Source organism: Cyphellophora attinorum, assembly GCF_001299255.1.
Source record: "Cyphellophora attinorum strain CBS 131958 chromosome Unknown Contig5, whole genome shotgun sequence".
Taxonomy (NCBI): domain Eukaryota; kingdom Fungi; phylum Ascomycota; class Eurotiomycetes; order Chaetothyriales; family Cyphellophoraceae; genus Cyphellophora; species Cyphellophora attinorum.
The window spans coordinates 798,202-819,564 of record NW_017253233.1 but is presented as its reverse complement, the minus strand read 5'-3'; the positions used below and the strand labels follow the sequence as shown (position 1 = coordinate 819,564).

General features: G+C 53.6%; 7 protein-coding genes across 7 annotated transcripts; 4 read left to right on the top strand and 3 right to left on the bottom strand.

The window, feature by feature from the left end:
* Positions 1-410: 410 nt before the first annotated feature.
* AB675_6965 (uncharacterized protein) lies at positions 411-1,864 on the bottom strand (the record flags this gene model as incomplete). The annotated part of the gene is made up of 2 exons (XM_018147295.1): positions 411-795; positions 891-1,864. The coding sequence occupies 2 exons, from the start codon at positions 1,862-1,864 to the stop codon at positions 411-413; spliced, it is 1,359 nt and encodes a 452-aa protein (XP_018003254.1).
* A 3,362-nt stretch (positions 1,865-5,226) lies between these two features.
* Positions 5,227-8,217, top strand: AB675_6964 (von Willebrand factor A domain-containing protein 5A; the record flags this gene model as incomplete). Its single annotated transcript, XM_018147294.1, has 1 exon — positions 5,227-8,217. The coding sequence occupies one exon, from the start codon at positions 5,227-5,229 to the stop codon at positions 8,215-8,217; it is 2,991 nt and encodes a 996-aa protein (XP_018003340.1).
* Positions 8,218-8,759: 542 nt separating this feature from the next.
* AB675_6963 (Macro domain-containing protein) lies at positions 8,760-9,971 on the top strand (the record flags this gene model as incomplete). Its single annotated transcript, XM_018147293.1, has 1 exon — positions 8,760-9,971. The coding sequence occupies one exon, from the start codon at positions 8,760-8,762 to the stop codon at positions 9,969-9,971; it is 1,212 nt and encodes a 403-aa protein (XP_018003359.1).
* A 1,103-nt stretch (positions 9,972-11,074) lies between these two features.
* On the top strand, positions 11,075-12,433 carry AB675_6962 (uncharacterized protein; the record flags this gene model as incomplete). Its single annotated transcript, XM_018147292.1, has 1 exon — positions 11,075-12,433. The coding sequence occupies one exon, from the start codon at positions 11,075-11,077 to the stop codon at positions 12,431-12,433; it is 1,359 nt and encodes a 452-aa protein (XP_018003290.1).
* A 457-nt stretch (positions 12,434-12,890) lies between these two features.
* Positions 12,891-17,326, bottom strand: AB675_6961 (Quinate permease; the record flags this gene model as incomplete). Its single annotated transcript, XM_018147291.1, has 9 exons — positions 12,891-13,745; positions 13,800-13,992; positions 14,086-14,162; positions 14,210-14,260; positions 14,306-14,874; positions 15,471-15,504; positions 15,552-16,229; positions 16,276-17,141; positions 17,188-17,326. 9 exons carry the CDS (start codon positions 17,324-17,326, stop codon positions 12,891-12,893), a joined length of 3,462 nt encoding a protein of 1,153 aa, XP_018003228.1.
* Positions 17,327-17,848: 522 nt separating this feature from the next.
* On the bottom strand, positions 17,849-19,370 carry AB675_6960 (L-pipecolate oxidase; the record flags this gene model as incomplete). Its single annotated transcript, XM_018147290.1, has 3 exons — positions 17,849-18,413; positions 18,462-19,149; positions 19,199-19,370. 3 exons carry the CDS (start codon positions 19,368-19,370, stop codon positions 17,849-17,851), a joined length of 1,425 nt encoding a protein of 474 aa, XP_018003150.1.
* A 303-nt stretch (positions 19,371-19,673) lies between these two features.
* AB675_6959 (N-succinyl-L-Arg/Lys racemase) lies at positions 19,674-20,855 on the top strand (the record flags this gene model as incomplete). The annotated part of the gene is made up of 1 exon (XM_018147289.1): positions 19,674-20,855. The coding sequence occupies one exon, from the start codon at positions 19,674-19,676 to the stop codon at positions 20,853-20,855; it is 1,182 nt and encodes a 393-aa protein (XP_018003243.1).
* Positions 20,856-21,363: the final 508 nt, after the last annotated feature.

Below are 21,363 nucleotides of genomic sequence, written 5' to 3'. Positions count from 1 at the left end.
ACATCAAGACTCAACTCCACAATACATAACTTCGCACAGGTCTTTTTTCACCTTGAAGCTCGTCCCACTGGGTAGCAGTAGATGCTACCATAGCATGACACAGCGTCGCTGAAGACGCAACCAAGAGTGGAAGAAGAGAGAGAAAGATCTCGACGGCGAAGCGACTATTCATAATGAGTCTCGTGAAAAACAGGTCCGGTGCAAGCCGAGGGCAGTACTGCACTGACTCGGTCAGACACGGCAAGGACGTATTCACTGTTCGTTGCATGAACTGAGCCAGTCACTTCTCTTGACTAAATGACCGGTGAAGGTAGATTCGCAACTTCGTTCCTTCTTTCTCACCCCTGCCAATACGTCAATCGACACCAACGAGCCCGGCTGGCCTGCCTCATAATCGCGGCATGCCCGTCTCACAACCGCGGTCTGCTCGCCTGTCTCGCATCGACATACCTCCTCGCCTCGCTAACAGCATCATAGTCCATGACCCATTTCAGGAAAGCACCCGACCGGAACTTCGCCTGTGAATCCGGCTTCACGTTCTTCAACGACACCTCTACCGTCTTTGCCTGCTCATTCCGCGCCCATTCGGACGGCGGCGTAGTACCGGTGAACGCATCTGTGTTCCATCGCGCGAAATCCTTGACGAGATTCACTCGTGGAATGCGGATTAGTTCCCAGAGTCTCATCACTTCCGTCACCGGAAGCTCAGGTTGTCGTTCGTGGAGCAAGTAGTCCAGGACGCCAATGTCTTCGACGATCTGCGTGAAGCCTTGGGCCGCGTTTGGGATCATAGCACTATTGCACCTGTCAGCATGAACATGTATGTATGGCGAAAAGTCAGAGCCGGAAAATTGATGTCCCGACCGAATCAGGTCCTAAGGTACACGTACTGTGCGCTGTCACCGAGCAGAGCAATCCTACCATTCTTGCCGACCCAATGATCGAGACCGGGCATCTCGCAGAACTTCCAGCGAGCACAATGATCGGCCGTCTCGAGACAAGCCCACAGCGCCGGTGCCATGCGTCCTCTGACAAGGGAGCGAAGGTGCTCGATGTCTCCGTCTTCGTCCCAGAAGCCTTTCATATCCTGTGTTTCGTCGTCGCTGATGAAACAGAGGAGAGATACTTCGCCGTTCTTTTCGTGGTGGCGCTGCACTACGTATCGATCTTTACCGCCCATCCATACCTTCAGCGTAGTCTCTGAGAGCAGATTGCGAGCATCTGGGTGGGAAGCGATCTGGGCGGCTTTCACCGAAACCGAATAAGCAGTCCCCTGCACAATTCGTGGATTGCACGTGGCCGCTTGGTCGCGAGGTATGCCCAGCACCGCAGGCCGCAACTTGCTGTGCGCACCAGTAGCGTCAAGTACGAGATCGACATCCTCCATCCGTGCGCCGTGTAGCCGAACTCGCACGCCATCACCTCGAGCCATGAAACCATCGATGGCCGTCCCCCATTTGATTTGAACCCCTACACGAGTCGCAGCTTCGTGAAGAACATTCCAAGCCTGTCGCCGATTGAGTCCCCAGTCGGGCCACGGACTGACGTCCACCGCCTGCCGCCTCTCACCACCAGCGCCGGTTTCAAGGTTATAAAATGCCGTAGACGGGCTTTCGTCGCAGATGGGAGCGAAGTAGGATCCTAAACCCCAAGCTGTGAAGAGCCTCGAGCCGTTTGGCCGGATCATGATTCCACCGCCTGTGGAGGGCGCTGAGCGGCGCGCATCGTATAGGAGGACATGGTGGCCACGAGATGCGAGCACGTAGGCTGCTGTGAGGCCGGCAAGTCCAGCGCCCGCGATGAGGAGTTTTAGTGTTTTCCTGGTGGTTGGATTGATTGTAGACTCAGATGTGGGTTGAGCCATAGTTTGGTGGCTGCCCGGAGCTCCGACAGCAGAAGCTCCTAGGAGTTCAACATCCGTCAGGAACAGTGACGGAGAAGTTGTGTGGAAGATCTTCGTGGTAGTGGCAGATCTGTCTTTCAGTCGTCATTATATGCACAGAGCGGTACATGATCACGTCCATGCCAATATGGCCGTATACTGGACGCCTTGCGGGATCTACGTCGTACACCGAACTCTTGCGAGGGCTCATGTCGCTGACGTTAAGCGTAGAGTTTCATCGCAAAAGATCACTTGCAAGTCCAGCCGTTGGCGAATTTGAACCTCGGCATAAGGCGTTACTATTACCATACTCGGCCATCTGACTTCGCAGTCTTGGTCTCGAATTGGTGGAAGGCCCAATTATGCAGCGCGATCACCTCGCTTGGTCTTACGGGACCCTCGAACATGTGCGAAAGGAATAGAACAAATGATGCGGTCGAAACCACAGACGTGGCCATAGGAAGTGCCCCTGCACCTTCCTGTGAGGTTGAGATTTGCAACGCATTAGGCAAGCATACGGAACTTAGCATCTCGACTGGCTGACTGCCGGCTAAGTAAGGCGTCGAGATTACAGACATGGACCCCTGAAAAGCGCTTCCACGTCGCAGTCATATCTTCGGGCATAAAACTACAGAGTGCACCCCTTCCCCTCGCACGACCATAGCGTCTCAAAGCGACCATGCAATCATGACCCATCTGCTTCTCTATGGCTCTCCAACCGATTCGGCTGCCTAGAAGTGTCTTCTATCGATACGGGCGAGACAACATACGGTCTGCTGGACTGTCTAGAGGCCATCAAGTCCACGTGCGCCGGTAACGGTACAGCTACTAGCGTTGATGCGACCGATATCTGACTTGGAGTGCTAGAGGTAGCCGATCCTGTCAGTGAAGTTGGCGAAGGTGGCTTATCATCGCGCGCCTGCTGATGTCGCGCCAGGTAGGAATTTCGTTGGGTCAAGGGCCACCCAGACCCGACGCTCTGCATACTGCGTGTTCGAGAAGGAGATCTCAAGTGCGTAGCCTGCTGGTAGGTTGGCAGGCGCGAGGGAAGAGGAAATGAATAGTTGCTGACACGCCTGCCGTCGTTGTTCTGCGTCTGGTAGATTGTGTGGGAGAACGAATGCGAGTGTCGCCGAGAATGGTCTTGAGGACGGAATCGACGGCGACTGCACTTGATGAGCCGGTATATGAGGTATATGCACAGAAAAAACACGGCGGTGCCTCCAAGCGAGAGACTAGATAGACCAGGATTTAGCTGTGCTGGTTCGCGAACGTGTTTGTCGTAGGAAAGAGCGAACACTCACCCAAAAATCGTCAGGTTCGAATAATCGTCATCGGACACCGGGCCGTTGTTGTTGTTGCTCGTTACCACGGGCGTTGGGTAGTATGGAGGAATCGGCCGATCGCGACGTTCGTTCCTCCACGTCGAAGAAGGACGCATCTTCAAAGATTCGGTCGACAGTAACGGCGCGCTGATGTGCACCGTCGCTTGCATATATTAATTCGACTGTTGACGCATCGTTGCGTGTGTACATCAGGTTGATGTTGTCGCATCGTTGCACAGCAACTTTAGCTCACTTGAATGGTCAGTGCGAAGTAGCATTCCGCAAAGTCCGCTCACAGACCCAGTACTGTGCTCAATAGCATTCTCCAATCTCAGCGCTCACGAATGACGAAGTCAGCGGTCTCTATGAGGCTGCCCGAGCCCTGTGTTCGCGCAAAGCTTTGTGAAGCTGTTGCAAGGAACTTCAGAATGCCATCCAAATTTGACACGCTCTAAATCCCGAAGTCACTGCTCGTCCAGATCTTTCATGACATATATCGTGTCCAGTCTGCTTTCTGTAAGCATGAGAAACCTCAATCAGTCGGTACATACTCCCTGCCTCTCTTGCAGCCGATGCCAGGAAGACGTCCTACCTCAACGAAGCCCCACTTGTTGTACCAGTCTCTGAGCCTCAGCCCCTGCCCATCGGCCTGGTCATCGACTGCCATGATGGCCAAAACCTTCCTTACCTGCGTCTCCGTCGGCTTATCTTCGTGGCCTGGTTCACATCGTCGGTGCCTGCCATGCTCGAGCGCATGGAGCAGTGATCCCATGAGCAAGCCACCAACGCCGCGCGAAGCATGATCCGGGTCGCAGAATATGCTCATCTCAACAGCTCGAACATAACCAAGAGAATGACCATGGAAAGGAGATGCTGAACTGAAGCCAACAATGCGGCCAGTAGCTACCTCAACTGCAACTAGATAAGGCAGCTTAACCTCCTTGGCGCTCGCAAACCGCGATATGATATATTCAAGAGGCGGATGATGAATCAGGAAGGACAAGACTGTGTTGTCAACGTAGTAAGAAAAGATTGCGTGGACGGCTTCGAGGTCCCCAGGATCAGCCTCGCGAACGTGATAGTTAGACATTGCTGAGTTGGCAAGTCGTTCTACACCGTCTGCTCTTGGTGCGGCGTTTCTGCACCCGAGGAATTTAGCAGTTGCAGTGACCGGTAGCCGCTCTCAAATACAGGAAGATGAAAGGAGAAGTATTGATGTACCTTATCCAAAGGGCCTCTGGAGTTTATTACCTTATCTTATCATCACACATACGCGTAGTTTCGTATCCGGACCTGAAGCTGCGTCGACTTCACATCGCCACGCGTAACGCACATCTCCTGCTCAATGTTTTGGTAAGGTCGACATGGCCGATGAGCTGTCAATGACCAGATGTTGTGAGAGGTGACCAGAATTGATTCCTTCGCGATGAGTCCAGTGCTAGGCGATCCGCATCGATCCCCAACAAGCTGTTTCAAGTTCAGGCAGCCGTCGCGCCAAGACTTCATGGTTGAGCTGAGCTCATCCCTGCGAAATCGACGTTGAACGTCCTGACTCCAGGGTCGAGTCAACCTTGCCAATCAGTACTCGGTGGCAGATGTTCTGCCAGACACGACAAGCCATTGCAGCCTGCAATGCAAGCTCATGGCCAGTCTAGGCTTTTGCTGCATGTTCCTGAATAGATGAACAGTCCATGCAGATCTTTGTCAAACATTCACCTCTGCCCACTGTTGCCTGGCGAGCCTCTGATTGCACAGCCTTGCTTCACCTGCAGGTACCTAGGTATAAAAGGGAGGCATACTCTCGACTTTGTCACTTGATGTCTCTCTACCCGCAGTAAGTCCCGCAGGTGTCACTTGTGAACCCCTCATCGTGGCCTTGGTCTGGCCGAAAATTAGGCAACACGGCCACAAGCGGCTGCTGGAAGTAGCCTGCAACTACATATACACCCTCTTGCTCTCAATAGTCAAATTACTTTTCCACCTCACGAAGCTGATCCTCGAAACGGGGCGCCCTCTGTGATGGTTCGAACTAACGAACCAGCCCGCGGCGGCTACTACCACCGCCTGCCACATTGCGGCTGCTGGACCCCCATCAGAAGACACGATGGCGTTGCTCAAAAGCAGTATCTCCCCTTGACCGATCTTAGATCTCACACAACAATCCTGGCTTCCTCAACTCGCACGACGCTGAACCAGACTTTCACCAATAGCAAGCAGGAGAAGCTAGAAGAAGTCCGCTACACATTCCCATTATTCGACGGCGTGTCGATTGTTGACTTCAAGTGTGTTTTGGACAACAAGACTTTGGTGGGCGTGGTTAAGGAGAAACTCCAGGCTCGGACCGACTACAACAAAGCTGTCGCACGTGGAGAGACTGCTGGTCTGCTCGAACAGCTGCCTGATGCGTCCGACGTCTTCACCACCAAGATCGGCAACGTCCCACCACAGGCTAGTGTTCGTGTTGAGATTACCTACCTTGGTGAGCTCAGTCATGACGCTGAATTCGACGCCACACGATTCACTATCCCTACAGCGATCGCACCTCGATATGGTAGCACAACTTTCGACAGCGCCCAAACCTTGGCAGGTTCACAGACACCCACGAAAGGCTCTATCACGATTTCCGTCGACGTTCTGCTCGACGAATCTACCGCAGTTCGAGAAATCCGGTCACCGAGTCACAACCTCGCTGTAACCTTAGGGCGAACCTCAACCATGGACGAGAAGGTATTCCAGAACAATTGTGCTTCAGCGAGCCTGGCTCTCGATTCAGCGGAGCTTGGGAAGGACTTCATCTTTGTGCTCTCTTCTCAGGAGCAGGGTATACCCCGAGCAATGTTCGCAACTCATCCTACTCTCCCAGGACGTACCGCGATCATGGCCACACTGGTGCCAAAGTTCAACGTACCTAACATTGTGCCAGAGATCGTCTTCGTGGTCGACCGAAGCGGCAGCATGCAAGGCAAAATCAAAACATTGGTTTCAGCTATGAAAATCTTCCTCAAGTCCCTTCCTGTGAATGGCATCAAGTTCAACATCTGCTCTTTCGGCAGCAACTTTGACTTTCTGTTTCCAAGAAGCCAGACTTATGATCAAGTCTCCCTTGAGCAAGCTCTCGCCTGTCTCGACGTCTTCGATGCAAGCTATGGAGGCACGGAAATGCTCGCGCCGATCAAAGCAACCTGTGAGAGACGATACACGGATCTGCCACTAGAAGTCATGCTGCTCACGGATGGACAAATCTGGAATCAGCAAGAGTTGTTCGACTATATCGGCTCGCAGCGCAACACACGATTCTTCTCCCTCGGAATCGGCGCAGGCGCTTCATCCGCGCTCGTCGAAGGTATCGCTCGCTCTGGAGGTGGTTTTGCACAATTCGTCACCGACCAAGAGAAAATGGACAAGAAGATTGTTAGGATGCTAAAGGGCGCTCTGACACCTCACGTTGATGATTACAAAATCGATATCGTCTATGAAGACGACACGAAGGAGGACGAAGAATTCGAAGTAGTCAACAAGTCCACGTCTTCAGAGGCCAACACTCTGGTCACCAATTTCCAGAAGCTACACACCGCGAAGATCTCTCTGTTCGACGAGAAGGCTAAGGAAGAACCGACAAACCCAGCAGCAGGGCGGTTCGATGCTCTTCCCACCATCTCAATCCCGGCTGTCATCCAGACCCCTTACAAGCTACCCGCTCTGTATCCATTCAACCGCACGACTGTCTACATACTCACCAATAATGATACCTCAAAGAAACCTGCATCATTGAAGTTGAGTGGTACTTGCGATGCTGGTCCACTCGAGCTCAGCATCCCGGTACAAGACATCGGCGATTCTCTCACGGTCCACCAACTTGCTGCCAAGAAAGCCAGTCAAGAGCTCGAACAAGGCCGTGGATGGTTGACTTCGACCAAGGACGCGGCTGGCAACTCCTTGAAGTCGTCACACGAAGGTCAGTGGGACTTGATCGTGGAGCGTGAATGCGTTCGGATCGGTACCGAATATGGAATTGCGGGCAACTTCACCTCTTTCGTGGCTGTCGAGAAGCGCGATGCCGGCAATGGTCTCTCAGAGGGCGATATCGTGCAAGGGCTGGCGACCACAGACAACTCGGAGGAGCCTGCCTCCAAACCGGCTCCTGGCGGCTTATTTGCTGGTGCCGCCTTTGGGGCGTCCTCTGGCTCTTTGTTTGGGGCTAGGTCCTCAACTCCATTCTCTGCGCCCGCTCCGTGCCAAACTCGGCTGTTCAGCGCGGGCTCTGGCTCTTTGTTCGGTGCGCCGGCCGCATCATCATTTGCAGCGCCTGCTCCGAGTCAGCCTCAGCTTTTCGGTCGAGCTGCGGGACCCACAACAGGCGGCAGCTTGTTCGGATCGAGTCAGCCTAGCTCGCCGTTCAGTGTCAACAGTAAGAGTGCGGGACTTTTTGGAAGTACCGGCGTGGTTCCCCAGACTGCGAGCGTTGACATGATCTCCAACCCCAATGATGATGTGTCGACGAAGACAGGCAAACGCAAGGCACGCGCAGGTCACAACAGTAGCAGAGGTCTGGTCGCGAGCGCCAGCAACCAAGATGACCGTGTCGTTGAGCTAGCTAGAAGCAGCGTCCCGACCAGTAGTCGCGACAGAGACTCCCCCATTAGAAAGCAGCTAGCAAGCCAGCCCTCAACAAAGCCAACCTCGTTGAACGACGAGCAGAAGCTGGAGCAGGTCATACTTCTACAGAAATTCGATGGAAGCTGGTCTGCTGACGATGAGCACCTCTGGAAGCTACTGGGAGTCGAGAGGGCGACAGTGGCTGAGACGGCGTTCAACTCCTTTGATCAGGTCGATCCGCACTCAGTCGCTACAATCGCTGCTCTGGCTTGGTTTCAGGCGAAGATGCTGCGGGAGAAGGAGGTCTGGGAGATGGTTTTCGACAAGGGCAAAGCGTGGCTGGAGTCGCATCAGCTCTTCCTGGAGGGCAGCGCTGGGGACATGACCGATCTGGTTAAGGCTCTTTTTGAATAGTATGCTGATGAGTGCGCGGAACGTGGTTGATAGAGTGGGTTGACATAGGCGTGGTACGGCTCGAATCACGGTCCCCAAACTGACGCATGGAGTTCTCGGCAGGCTTGACATGCCAAATGAGCGGCGACTCTTTGCAAATACTGAATAGATAGCAATTCAAAATGACATAATGCCCTTTGCTATCCTTTCCCTGCTGTCGAGTCCGGTGACACTTCTAGTAAGCACAGTGTAGCGTGCATGAGGTCTTTGTTCAGAGGCGGCAGAGCCTTGGAGAAGTCCACATTTACGGATTCACAAGGAAGGTACTTGAGGCACTCAGCATTAAGCACAAGGCGTCCAGGCAATTAAGTCTAGGCCGGTGGGGCTTAAGGCACTTGAGCGGCACCTTCTCCACCTGTGACTTCACTTGAATTTGAAGATTGATTGATGTCAGGGCGTGACTTCTGCTTTAACAGGACCAAGCCTTAGTCTTCGGCCTTCTTGGATTACACGCTTATCTCACCTGGGCGTCCTCCATGTTAAGGACCTTAGCAACACGCAGTATGGCTTCCATCATATCACTCAAGGACATTCCTAGTCTCTCTCAACTCTACCGAATCAAGCAGATCGCGGGTCCGGACTCGGAGAGTACAGATTCAGATCTACCGACGCCAAACCAGGCCTTCAATGACAAGATCTGTACCATCCAGGAGGACATCACATTGCTGGAGGTCGATGCGGTCGTCAATGCAGCCAACAACAGTCTCCTCGGTGGCGGCGGCGTTGACGGGGCGATTCATCGTGCCGCGGGTCGCGAGCTGTACGAGGAATGCAAAACTCTTAATGGTTGCGATACTGGCGAAGCGAAGATCACCAAAGCGTATCGGCTGCCATCGAAGAAGATCATCCACACTGTCGGTCCAGTTTACCGTTCCGCAGCTGCATCAGAGGATCTGCTGCGTGGTTGCTACCGAAATTCTCTCCAACTAGCCGTAGACAACGACTGCAAGTCTATCGCTTTCTGTGCCATCAGTACTGGTATCTATGGATATCCCGGAGTCGCTGCCGCCAAGGTGGCCATCGGTGAGACACATTCCTTCTTGACCACTCCTGCAGGCGAGAAACTGGACAAGATCATCTTCTGTAACTTCCTAGACAAGGATGTGCGGATCTACTCGAAGTTACTCCCAATGTACTTCCCGCCGACCGAGGCCGACCTGTCCCAAACAGGTGAGTATGGAGTCATCCCCATTGGAGATAAATTACCGACAGATCAGGTCAATGAAGAATCTCAAACCAGCGTAGCAGAAGAAGCGGTACTCGATGTTCTGTCCTTTCGTTCTGATCAAAGACTGACAAAGCCTGATAGGCATCGACGGAACGCCCTTCAGCTGGAGAAGATCGTCACGACGATGAAATCCCTGCAGCAGTCAAGGATCCCGCCACCGAACCCTTCCCACCCCATGTCGATGACGTCGACGCCAATCGATCCTCAGCCAGAGATCGCTGCTCCGCCGACCACGGAGGACTCTGCCCTGATGGCCATAGAGTCAAGCGAGACAATGTACACAGTGCTATGGACGGTGGTGAGCAACGCGCCAATGCTGATAGAGAACACGGAGTCGACTCAAGTCCCGGTAAAGGCCTCCATGTCGGCGAAGGCCTTGGACATCAAGATGGAGACACTGAGCGAGTCAAGCAAGACCCTCTCCCGCGAGACGACTCCGATGGTAGAGACGGTGGAAGTAGCGAAGGAGCCGTCAAAAGCACCTTGAAGGAGGCTACAGACCCTCGTGGCATCCCTGTGGAAGCGAACAGTAAGGTGACCTTCACCCATGTTTCTGAGACTAGACCACTGACAACTTCCAGACCACGTGTGGCTTTTCCAGTCTGTTGACGATCCCGCCATCAAGGCCTATGGCCGACTGGGCAGTATCTGTGTACGAAGTGTGGTGCGGTCAGCGGTGCCGTTGGTAAGCAGAGCGTCTGTGCTGCACCGCTGGGAGTCCGCCGCGAAACAATCTCTCAAGCTGAGTTCGACGCGATTCGGGGTGAGCTCGTGAAGACGTCGTGCGGTGGCCGCAAATACTGTACCCGCCATCGTCTCTTCTGAAGACAAGGCACAGAGCCGTCCTTGGTCCTCTTTCACGCGTCTTCCTGGCGCGCGAAATGCCGCGCTCACACTGCCGCTCCTGGTCACTATAGCAGCCGCAGGAGCAACAAAATAGACTCCTCGAGCCTCTGACATACAGCGATTTTGAAGCGATATCGGTAGCACTGCATTTTAGCGAGCGAATGAAAGTACTGCTGCACGGGGAGAGCATCACATAAGGTGAACCAGGGGCATTCACGTTCGTTCACTCGCAAGGCATTCTGCCGCTTTAGCGATCATAGCATCGAAGCCAAACGGCAGCTTCCTATGCCATTGAACCTTTTCCAAGATCCATGACTACTCGTCACGCCGAACTGCATGGAAAGCAGAGACTGAATGAGACTCTCGTAATAGGATACTGAAAGTGCAAGTGTGAGGGCGTTGCTTGACTCCACGCGCTTTGCTGAGACCTCGGTGATATCCTGCTTCTATTTCAAAGATCGGCTCAGAAAGTAAGGGCACTCTGACTATGTTCCGAATCCGTCGTCGAAAAGCCTTGCCAAGTGAGGCTCTCCTGAGAGGTCTCTGACTGGATGCGATTTCCGCGCAGTGAATGGTAGTTGCATTTCGAGTGACTGCTCGGCCATGAGTCACCGAGGCCCGGATGAGCATACCATGGGGGTATATAGATCTGTCAGGTCAGCCTCTCTTCCTCTACTCGTCTACTCATTCCTATCCGACTCCACATCTCCCGAAGCATATCACAAACGTTAGTACACATTCAAAATGGCGACTTTGAACAGGTACCAAGACGACCGCCTGCTGGTCGGCGCACCCAGTACGCAACGGGCTGCGAGTCTGCCCATACAGAGCACGCACCCCAGCAGACCTGCCTCCGGACCAAGTCATATCAGACTGCAGATCGTCGAGATCATCAGCTCCGACGACGAGGATGTGCCCTACCCGCCAACAAAGACCCCCTCCACCCGCAAACCTCCCAAAACTACCCGCGTCACCGGCCGCAGACCCCACCTCCGCTACAGATCCAACAACGACCCTGCCATTCCAGACAACACCGGCACTCCCGGCCGCGTGCAATTCCCTGCCGACTTCCCCGGCACCCTGACCCCACTCTTCCTCGACTTCTTCCGCGCGCAAAACTCCAACATCGTCCCTCGTGCAATCTACTTCATGCAAGTCCCCTGGATCTTCAAGCTGCACAACGGTCGCCGCAAGGCCGACTGCACGGACGCCAATTACTTCGTCCGGGACCCAACCACAGGGCTCATAGACGAGGAAAGGCCTGTGGCGGAGATGAGGGTGATGACGTTGCCTTGGATGCATAAGCAGCATGGTGGGAAGAACGCGCAGCGGTGTATCATGGTGCGGGACGGGAGATTGGAGAAAGGGAAGTGGGTCGTTTTGGCGAGGTGTAGGGGCTGGAGGAATGACTTCCGTGTGTGGAGGGGCGCGAAGGACGATGAGTTCGAACAGGCTAGTGTGGTGAAGAAGGGCGTTGTGGCCGGAGAGGCTGTGAAAGGGAGTGGGTCGCGGACGGTGAGGAAGGGCAAGGCCGGGAGCCGGTGGGAGTTGGCGAGCTATCGAAAGCTTCAATTGAAGAGCGCGAAGGAGAGGGCAAGAGAAGTTGTGGAGCTTGACGACAGTGATGGGGGTGGTGATGCGACTGAGCAAGTTCCATACCTGTCGCCAGCGCTGCCGTCCACAGAGATCGCGCAGGACGATCTGCCGCGAGCTCCAAAGTGGGACGAGTCTGCTCCGCTGCCATCAGTCGCCGTCCATGAACCCGAAGCATACGCCGAGGACAGCGACGACGACGACGGGATCATCGACCTCTCTCAGCAGGTTGTGTTCCACTTCAACGGCCCATCGTTCCGGACACGGACTCTTTTCTCCTGCGGCAACTTTCACAGCTTCTTCGGAAATGCTTCAGCAGCCGGCCTCATCACGGCGTACGAGAGGTATCCTGTGCTGAAGTGCGTCGTTGCTGGATCTGATGGTGCCATAGGCCAGCCATGGATAGTAGCTGACGAGGTGGACTTCACGGAACTGGTGAGGACCGTGATGAGCGCGAACGATATCGCTGGAGTTGGTGACGATGGGATTACCATTCATGTTGGAAGGTAATGGAGAGCAGCTCTGGCTGAAGTCGACGGTAGAAGTGAGGGTGACATATTCCGCGAGTGCTGCCATCGGTATTCTGGTTGATTGACAACATATATGCATCAGTCGATGCGTGCCATCTCGGAGCCGCAGCGGCAGGGCCCGTCGTGGCACCATTTTGGTGGGTGGAGCAGCAGCAACACTGCGTGACCTGCAGTTTTGAAACAGGTCGGCAACTATACCTAATAAGCCATCAACAACGTCGGTCTGCCAATCGTGAGATTGATTGAGCCGAGAACACGCATCATTGTCTATCGACAAATCGGACTGCTCTGCGCAAAGCCTATGAGCTTCGATGGAAATAGACGACGAAGCAGCGAAGTCTTTGGCACCGAGATTCAATACAGCGGACATCTGGCGTTGCATGGTGGCTGGAGTCCTCTGAGTTGAAAACATCGTCTTACCGGATCTGACGTGCCCTTCAGTCGTGATATTGAGTCCACTCGGTCAAAAGAGCATCAAGCATCGAGTCAATCTGCGCCGGGGCGTCGACTTCATCTGCGAATGAAGCAAACATCTCTGAGAAATCTGTTCCGGCCTCATCCGGCGCATGCAGAGACTGGCTCGCTGCATCGGCTGAAGCCGGTGATGCTGCCAATGCTAATGTGCTGGACGATATTGCTTCGAACAGATCACGGTATGGTGCCGCATCTTTCCATCGTTCAGCCAGGATGACGAAAGTGATCGTGCAGTCCGTGCATGTCTTACTGATGCTCTGGTACCCAAGACGTCCTCGAATCGTAGGACTTATTCGGATGCAGTACGCGTAGGTCAGGCCTGCAAGGAAGAGTTCATGCAAAGCTCCCCATGTGTGCGTCGTTGGCTTTCCGAAGTACTGACGGCGGTATGCATGGCAAAGCTCAGCAGCGAGTCCTACGCATGTTTCGATGACCTCGATCTTGCTGCTGTTGTCATTATGACGTGTGAGCTGAGGACGTAGAAGTTGCAGCTTGGCCTGATTGTAGACCAGCAGAGCCCAGTCGTCAGTCATGAAAAGCGACAAAGCTGGCCCTGTAGGACCGAGAAGAACAGGCAGATCAGCTTGCCACATCTCCAGATCCTGAAGAAGTTGCGCTATCGTGGTGTCGAGTTCACCTTGTGAGCCGTGTTTGCGGGTGTCAGAATACAGTGCTGTATGTATACGACCTTGCAAAGCCCTGAGACGGATCGAGAACACTGCTCGTGTTACATTTGTTGGCGGATCGCTTTTACTGAAACGTCTCCGTCCGGCCAGGCCGGCCGTACTGATGTACTGATCGTCGGCGTCTGTAAGCATCTGCCAATCCCTATCAGAATCAAGCGACAACCGTCGATCGGTCACTGATCTCACCTCGGCATCAACCTCGTTGACATGCAAGCTCAGGGGTCGACCTAGATGAATGCAAGACGCGCATTCCATGGAATATGCAGACCAGAACACGCGCTTGCGCATCTCTGATCTGATACTGTCCGGCTGATTTCTGTGGATATCTCTGTGGTACCCTAAGTCAACGCATTGTCGGACTGCAAGGCCGGCTAACTTCCTAGATCAAATCAGCTGAGAAGCAGAAATGCATGGTGTGGCTTGCCAGTGCGAGGCGCCGATCGATGATCGCAATGAGTATGCGGCACAACACAGAATGGCCTGGATGTTTAGCATGGTGTCTGTTGAGAGAAGGGGCTCAATATAACACATAGCTGAGGCGTAGAGTCGCTATCGGAGGATCAGCATTAGTTGGCAAAAGGACTACCATGACATACCTCCGCGGTGTACTCAACTTGAGGTACCAGAAGTGCACCAATAGCATAGACCTATGACAGTCAATTCAGAGCTCAGTGCTGAGTGTAGAGACAGACAATGTTGAGGAAGAAATATGGAGCAGAGTCGATGATCGGCTCATGGGCATTTAGGATGATAGCTGATTCCCATTCCCTGAAGTCCGCCTCGTAAAGGAATGGGTATTGGCTGTGAATATTATCGAAGTAGGCATTGCTTAGTATCACAGCTGTTGCAGGGTCTGGCAAGTGGCAAGTGGCTGGCGTAGTCAGATCAACGGCTTCTGAGGGTTCGCCCTGGAAAGTAGAATTCCCGACCTGGCTGAGAAGGGGCTTGATGAGACGAGCGAAAGCGAATGTTGATGAAGATCCAAGATAATGCGGCTCGGCTCCCGCAGCGTTAAGACTTAGTGTCCCAACTTTCGATGCCAGATCGTGAAGATCTTCAGGGTTCTCGTGATCATCAAGAGTAGTTGGCTCGGGTGAGCTGGCGGTAATGGAGGCCGCCAGCAGCTCGGGCGCGGATGGAGTTTGGTAGACCAGCTGTTGTTGTCGAAGCAGAGTCTCAACATAGTTCAATTTCCGTTCCAAGTTCTCGACATAGTTGCGAGGTAGTTTTCGTCGCGAGATCGGATCTTCGTACAGACATACTATTACGCATGAGTGTCGCTCAATGTGACAATCTAGGAGTCTAGAGTACCTGTGCCATACCGCACACAATTTGCGCAAGCAGGGGTTTCGTCGTCGCAGTGCGCCACGTTAGTTTTACTTCGCTTAGCGTTGGGTTGAGAGTCATATCTTCAACTTCGAGCTCTTGCAGCTCAAGCAAGCTAAGTAAGTCCTGCCCAGCTTCGCGCGCTTTGCTGTGATGCGACTGCCCGGCGACGATATCGCTGCTGCCATGACGGCGACGCTGCTGAAGAAGGCTCGCAGAGAGGGCAAGAGCACTTCATCCTAATGAACACAAAGGACGGCATCTACCGTTGCAAATGTCCTAGTACGACGATTTACAGAGATAGTCATCCTCAGAGTTCTTGCACCTGGGGCACAGGGTTGTAGGCTTGCGCCGGTATCATTTGATCAGGCCAAGGCCCGCCCCACACCTAGAGAAGCTCGGGCGGCAACACTTCGGCTGGGGTCAGGCGCGGCTGACCATGATACTCCGCGAAGTGTTGCTTATCTTACTTTGCTCTATATACGCGTCTGGAAGAGCTACGATGGACGAGCAGATCATATACTACGGTACTATCGAAGTAGATAGTGGTGTCTGCCATAGTCTTCTGCGCTGTCGTCAGGTCTTCTGAATGTCACCCCGTCACTCAGAGACGCCTGGTTTCTCTGACTTGGTGGGTACTTCCAGATACTGTTCCGGATCTGACATCCTCCTGTCATCGACTACTTCACTGTCTAGACCGGACTGGATCGAGCTTTTGTGCTTCTTGGACTGCTTGTGTGCGTTGAGCCAGGAGCCCGTGAAAAGAAAGTCGATCTCCTCCACGCTCATGCCGGCGATTTCTGGCACACAGAAGTAGACGTATACTGCTGACAGGAAACACCAACCCGCGAAAAATAAAAATGCTCCCCAGTTGTCGGTCTGCGCCAGCAGTGAAGGCGAGCCATAGGCCATAGCAAAAATGAAGAACCAGTGAAACGACTGAGACAAGGCGCTCCCGAACGATCGGATACGATTTGGCCATAGTTCAGCTCCAAACACGTATGGCAGAATGTACAGCCCTAAACGGATCAACGTTATGAGTGTGACGTCCACCGGTGGATTGTACGTACCTGTTGCGTAACCAAAACCATGAAGGAAAATGAAGGCAATGGCGCCCTGCGATGCGCCGTTCGAGACGTGGCCCTGCTGCCGGTATTTGACGAAGACACCCAGATAAATGTCTGATATCATCTGCATGGTAGTCCCAACAAATAGCGAGTTCCTTCTGCCCAGAGCATCGACGAAGAAGAAGCTTGTGATGACGGCAAACCACAGCTTCGCGAAGGTGTACTTGATCTTGTTAGCTAGTTCGTCGCTTCGTGATGCGAATACATACCATGGCACTCAGGAACATGTTGCGCGCTGTTCCTCCTCCAACACCAACAATCGTCAAGATCGGAACAAAGTACGACGTGATAGAGTTTGCCCCTGACAGCTGTGCGAGGCCATAAGTCCCGAGACTCTGCACCACTCTTCGCAAATTTGCGGGAACAAGAAAAGTCTCCTTCAGGATACCCACAAAGCCATCTTCATGTTCACTGCGTTCCCTCCGGATGGCGCTTTCGATCTCAGACAGCTCGCTCTGCACCCGTGGATGCTCAAGAGGCAAGCCTCGAAGCTTCGCAAGGGTGAGGGAGGCCTCCTCGGACCGACCAACCAGAAAGAGCCACCGTGGACTTTCGCAAAGGAAAAAACTTGCGGCGACTGCTGCTGCCAGAAAGGTACATGGGGCGAACCATACGATCTGATACTGCAACCGTGATGCCTGCACATGCTCGTAGACTCCGAGCACACAAAATGCCGCCGAGGTCGAAGCGATGCCCATCGCGACGTTGAACCAGGCGGTGAGAAGGCCACGAATCTCTGGAGGTGAGATTTCAGTGATCGCCATTGGGCCAACAGTGGTTAGTGCTCCCATGCCGAGGCCACTGACAATCCTGGACGCGTACAATGCTGCGAGATTCGGCGCCGACACGGCTATCATCTGACCTATGATCCAGATGACAGCGTACAGGCGGAAGGCCCAGAGTCTACCCCATCTATCGTTGACAAGGAACGCCAGTGCCGCCCCGAAACCAGCGCCGATGTATACGATCGAGATGAAGTTGCGGATCTTCAATGCGCTGCTTCCTGTCCCAAGATGGAAATGCTCTTGGAAGCCTGGGAGCGAAGGTGCTACCGCGGCAGATGCCTGATCCCAAGCTGTGCGGAGTGTCAGTCATGCCAACAAGAGTATGGGACGACTCACTCAGAGGCATGCCTCCCGTTGCAAAGAGAATGGCCGAAAGAATGAGCCATTTGTTCGTGAGTGTCACTCGTGGTGCCGCTTTTATGGCACGATAGTGTTGCACAAGCGCTGTGTTCTGCCAGTAGCTTTGAAGCGTCATGATAGCCGGGTAGACAGATGATGGTCGGGTTTTGCGGGAAACATGAAGTTGGATCCAGCGAGGCTCGTGGCAATTATATCATATCATGGATTGAATAAGATGTATCTCCCTCTCGGGAGTCTCCACGACCATAGGCCTTATCCATCGCTGCTCAGCATTTTCCTTAACGGCTCTGCAAGATAGACGTCCATGCTTGACCTCACAAAAGCACGGCCGCGGGTCGGCAACTTGCGAGAGATGATAAGATGGTGTTGGAAGAATGAATTGAGTTTGGCGCTAAATGGAGATTTCCGAATAGCCGAAAGGCAGGTCCAGATCAGCTTCAATGAACGCTCACACCTCCTTTCAGAGGCATGCTCGTGCTCAACGTATTAGGCCAACGCTGCAAGGGCTCGCCCACCGACTAACATCAGAGGTGGAACACATAGTAGTCCAATAAGTGCCATTACACTGATGCTATGTGTGCGGCGACGCGGTGCAACGGCGACCAAGTGCATTGGCGAGACCCCTAAACTCGCGACCTCACAACCTCGCTACTTCTCCATCTAGACTGTCCTCAACAGCAAGCGCTTGATTCACGAGCGCGAGTCGACTTGAGAGTCCTTCCATGATCTTGTTGTAAGGCACCTCATCATTCCGGCGTCTCCGCCAACGCCACATCTCCAACTCTGGTGTTCTGCTACCCTCGATTCTGTCCACGACATATCTGCCTATCGTGGGCAGGAACTTGAAGCCATGACCACTACCACCTGTCACCACCAACAGCCCCGACTTGTCCGGAACATAATCGATGACGAAGTGGTTGTCATATGTGTCAGTGTACCAGCACAGACGCGTCTTGGTGTGGTAAGGGAGCAGGTCTGGAATGAACTGCTTGAGAATGGACTTGATGCGCTGAGCTGCGGCCAGTGGCACCTGACGAGTCGATATCGGCGTCCATCTTGTCACGGGAACACTCCGAACACACCCATCCGTTTGCATCTGAGGGTTGGTGTATTTCAGCCCACGATAACCAACCTTCACCACGCCTTGATCGTCTCGAGGGAAGGCGTAGAACCCTCCTTGTTCCCCGTCGTACATCTTGTAGCTATATCGGATTAGTGGGATGCGCTTCCAATGGGCGTGCTGTACTCACGTCCACACAGGAAATCGCTGCGGAGCGAGTTTGTCCCAGAGGTCGGATGTTCTAGGGACCTGAAATGTCGCAACACTTCCAGCCGTCGTCTCACAGAGTCCGTCAAGCTGTGGTATCAGACCTGGAGTCCATCCGCCGCAGGCCATGATTGTCAGCGCCGCTTGATGCTCCTTTCCATCGATGGTGCGTATGCCCCTGACACGACCATTCTTCTCCAGACATCCGCTATAAGCGCCAGCTTCTGATCCGAAGACCGTCTTCACGCCGAATTGCATTACCTTGTGCAGTGCAAAGCGACAGGCCTTGTCGGCGTACACGACGCCCGCGCATGTATCAAGAGTCCCATAGTTGCCTTCGCGCCCGAATGGGTTCACAGCATGGCCGAAGCCCAGCGACTTGGCACGAGCGACATCCTCGGGGTTCTCCAGTGTGATCTGTGTGTCGCCTTTCCCAGCCCTTGCCATGCTTTCTCGTGTGGCCTGCTCGAACAGCGCCGGACCAGGCACGTCGGTCATGGAGACATTTCCGTTGTTGATGAACAGAGTATCTTTGGCAGACATCCCAGGTGGAAGATTCTGTCCGCTTTCGATCTCTGCATTCCATCGTTTCCAATGCTCTATCGCGTCAAACGCCATGTTCTGATACTCCAGCTTCGAGCCGTACGCGGCCCGAATGATCTTATTCACATCTGCAGCACTTCAGCATTACCTCATCTCAATGTACCCAAAGCAGCGCACCTGACGAAGCCCCATCGCAGCCCTGATCATACGAGTAGAGTGACTTGTGGTATGGCTGCTTGTCAAAGATCGTGACATCGGTGTAACCTCGCTGTGCCAGATGCAATGCAGAGCTCAGGCCAAAGATTCCTGCACCAACGATTATAATCGGCTCATCTCGCGTAGCGGTCATGGTGCCCTAACGTCTTGGTTATGTCCCGCCCGATAGCTGTATCAGCGTGTTCGTTGAGGCAAGATAAGAGTGCCTGACTTTCATCTACATGACATCTCCTAGTCAGAGTGATCTGAAATGAGATTGTCCCTCTCCTCGGCGAGTGCCGATTAGTGCATCCCATCATGTGGGGTATGATGGTACTTTCCTTCAACCTGCATTTGACCTGGGGAGTACTTCGGACATATACCGTATCAACAGCATGATGGAGCCACTTGCAAGCGACAATAACCATCGCCGGAGGGCTCCTCGACACGCAGCACGATGGCAACAGACAGCGATGCCCTTCTTACGGTGCCTATGCCGCGCATCGCATCAGCCCAATGCTATGTGCTGGAGTACTCCCTAGGCAGCTACAAATTGTCGTACGGAACAATCAACAGCATAAACAACGTCGTGCTCAAGCTTACGGATGTCGAAGGCACCGTAGGATGGGGAGAAGCAAATGCCCAACAGCCCTTCACGGACGAGTCTGTTGAGGAGGTAGCCACGATTCTGCGGGATGAGCTGCTGCCTCTTTTGCTGGAGCAGCAATCTCTGGACCCGGTCAAGATAGACGAGTTGTTGGATCAGCACCGAAAAAATCACCTGATCGCAAAAGGAGCAATCACCATGGCACTGCTTGACATGCAGGGCAAACGACATGGTATCCCAGCCGCAAAACTGCTTGGTAACATTGTCCACCACTCTTTGCCTGTGCTCTGGCCACTAAGCCAACAGACGCCAGAAGAAGACATCGTCATCATTGACCAGAAGCGTGTCGAAGGATTCAAAACCTTCATGCTGAAGATGGGCCAACGTGATGCGACAGGCGGTGCCAACATTGAGCTGGAGGTCGCCCGAGTCTCGGCCCTGAAAGCACACTATGGCGATGCTATCTCATTCATTGCAGACGCAAACACGGGCTGGACAACTGCCGAGACCGAACAGTTCATCCAGGGTATCAAGAGCTCAGACATCGCCTTCCTCGAGCAGCCGACCGCCAAATCGGATGTTGAATCTCTGGCACACCTGAAGTCAGAGTTCCCGAACACTTTCCTCTCCGCCGACGAGAGCTTGACAAGCTTCTCGCAAGCGCAAGCACTCATATCCGCGCAAGCATGCAGCATATTCAGCATCAAAAGCTCCAAGAACGGTGGTCCACTACGCGCTCGAGCGATCTGCGACCTGGCTGACCGTAATGGTGTGAAGCTCTACATGAATTCAATGCTCGAGCTAGGCATTACTCAAGCAGCTAGTCTACAGCTTGCCGTCACGAGGTCAAACCTGGCGGATGCTGGACATGCATATATGTCTACGCTGCGGCTCAGTGGAGATCCGACGAACTTTTCATCGTTTGTAAGCGAAGGTGTCGTGCGGTTGCCCGAGGCGTCAGGGCTGGGTATTGAGGTTGACGAGGCGAAGTTGAGGAAGCTGGTCGTGGAGGAGTTCACCGTGACCAGATAGATATGGCATGAGGTGCTGGTATCCCGGGTATAATTGATACAGTATCGGCAGTTGCGCATCAAGCGTCGTCTCAGAGGAGCCACTTCTGTCGAGGGCTCAGTCTCCATTGATCTAAATGAATGCTCATGCTCAATACTGCCAACCACATTGCTGTGACTTGGGATTTATTGATCGAGATGGAGGGAATACTTTGCTATCGTGTCATGACAAACCACGTAACACTGAGGACCACCAGCCTCGACTACCTAGGTAGCCTCTCCACAATGGACTGGACGGCACATCTCATCTCACTGCCAAATGTTCGTGTTTGAGAAGAACGACCTCCTGGTCTCTGCAGTCTGAGTTCATCGTCCAAATAGACCGGGAGAAGTCCCATGACGCCCACAAAGCCCGTATCACGTTGGGGGCTGACGATGCAAAGCCTAGGTTTCTCGAGTGACGATCCACCTACCAGACCCAGTGCTTTTGCGGCTACTTCGCTTAGTACTCGCCCGCGACGTCGCTCGCG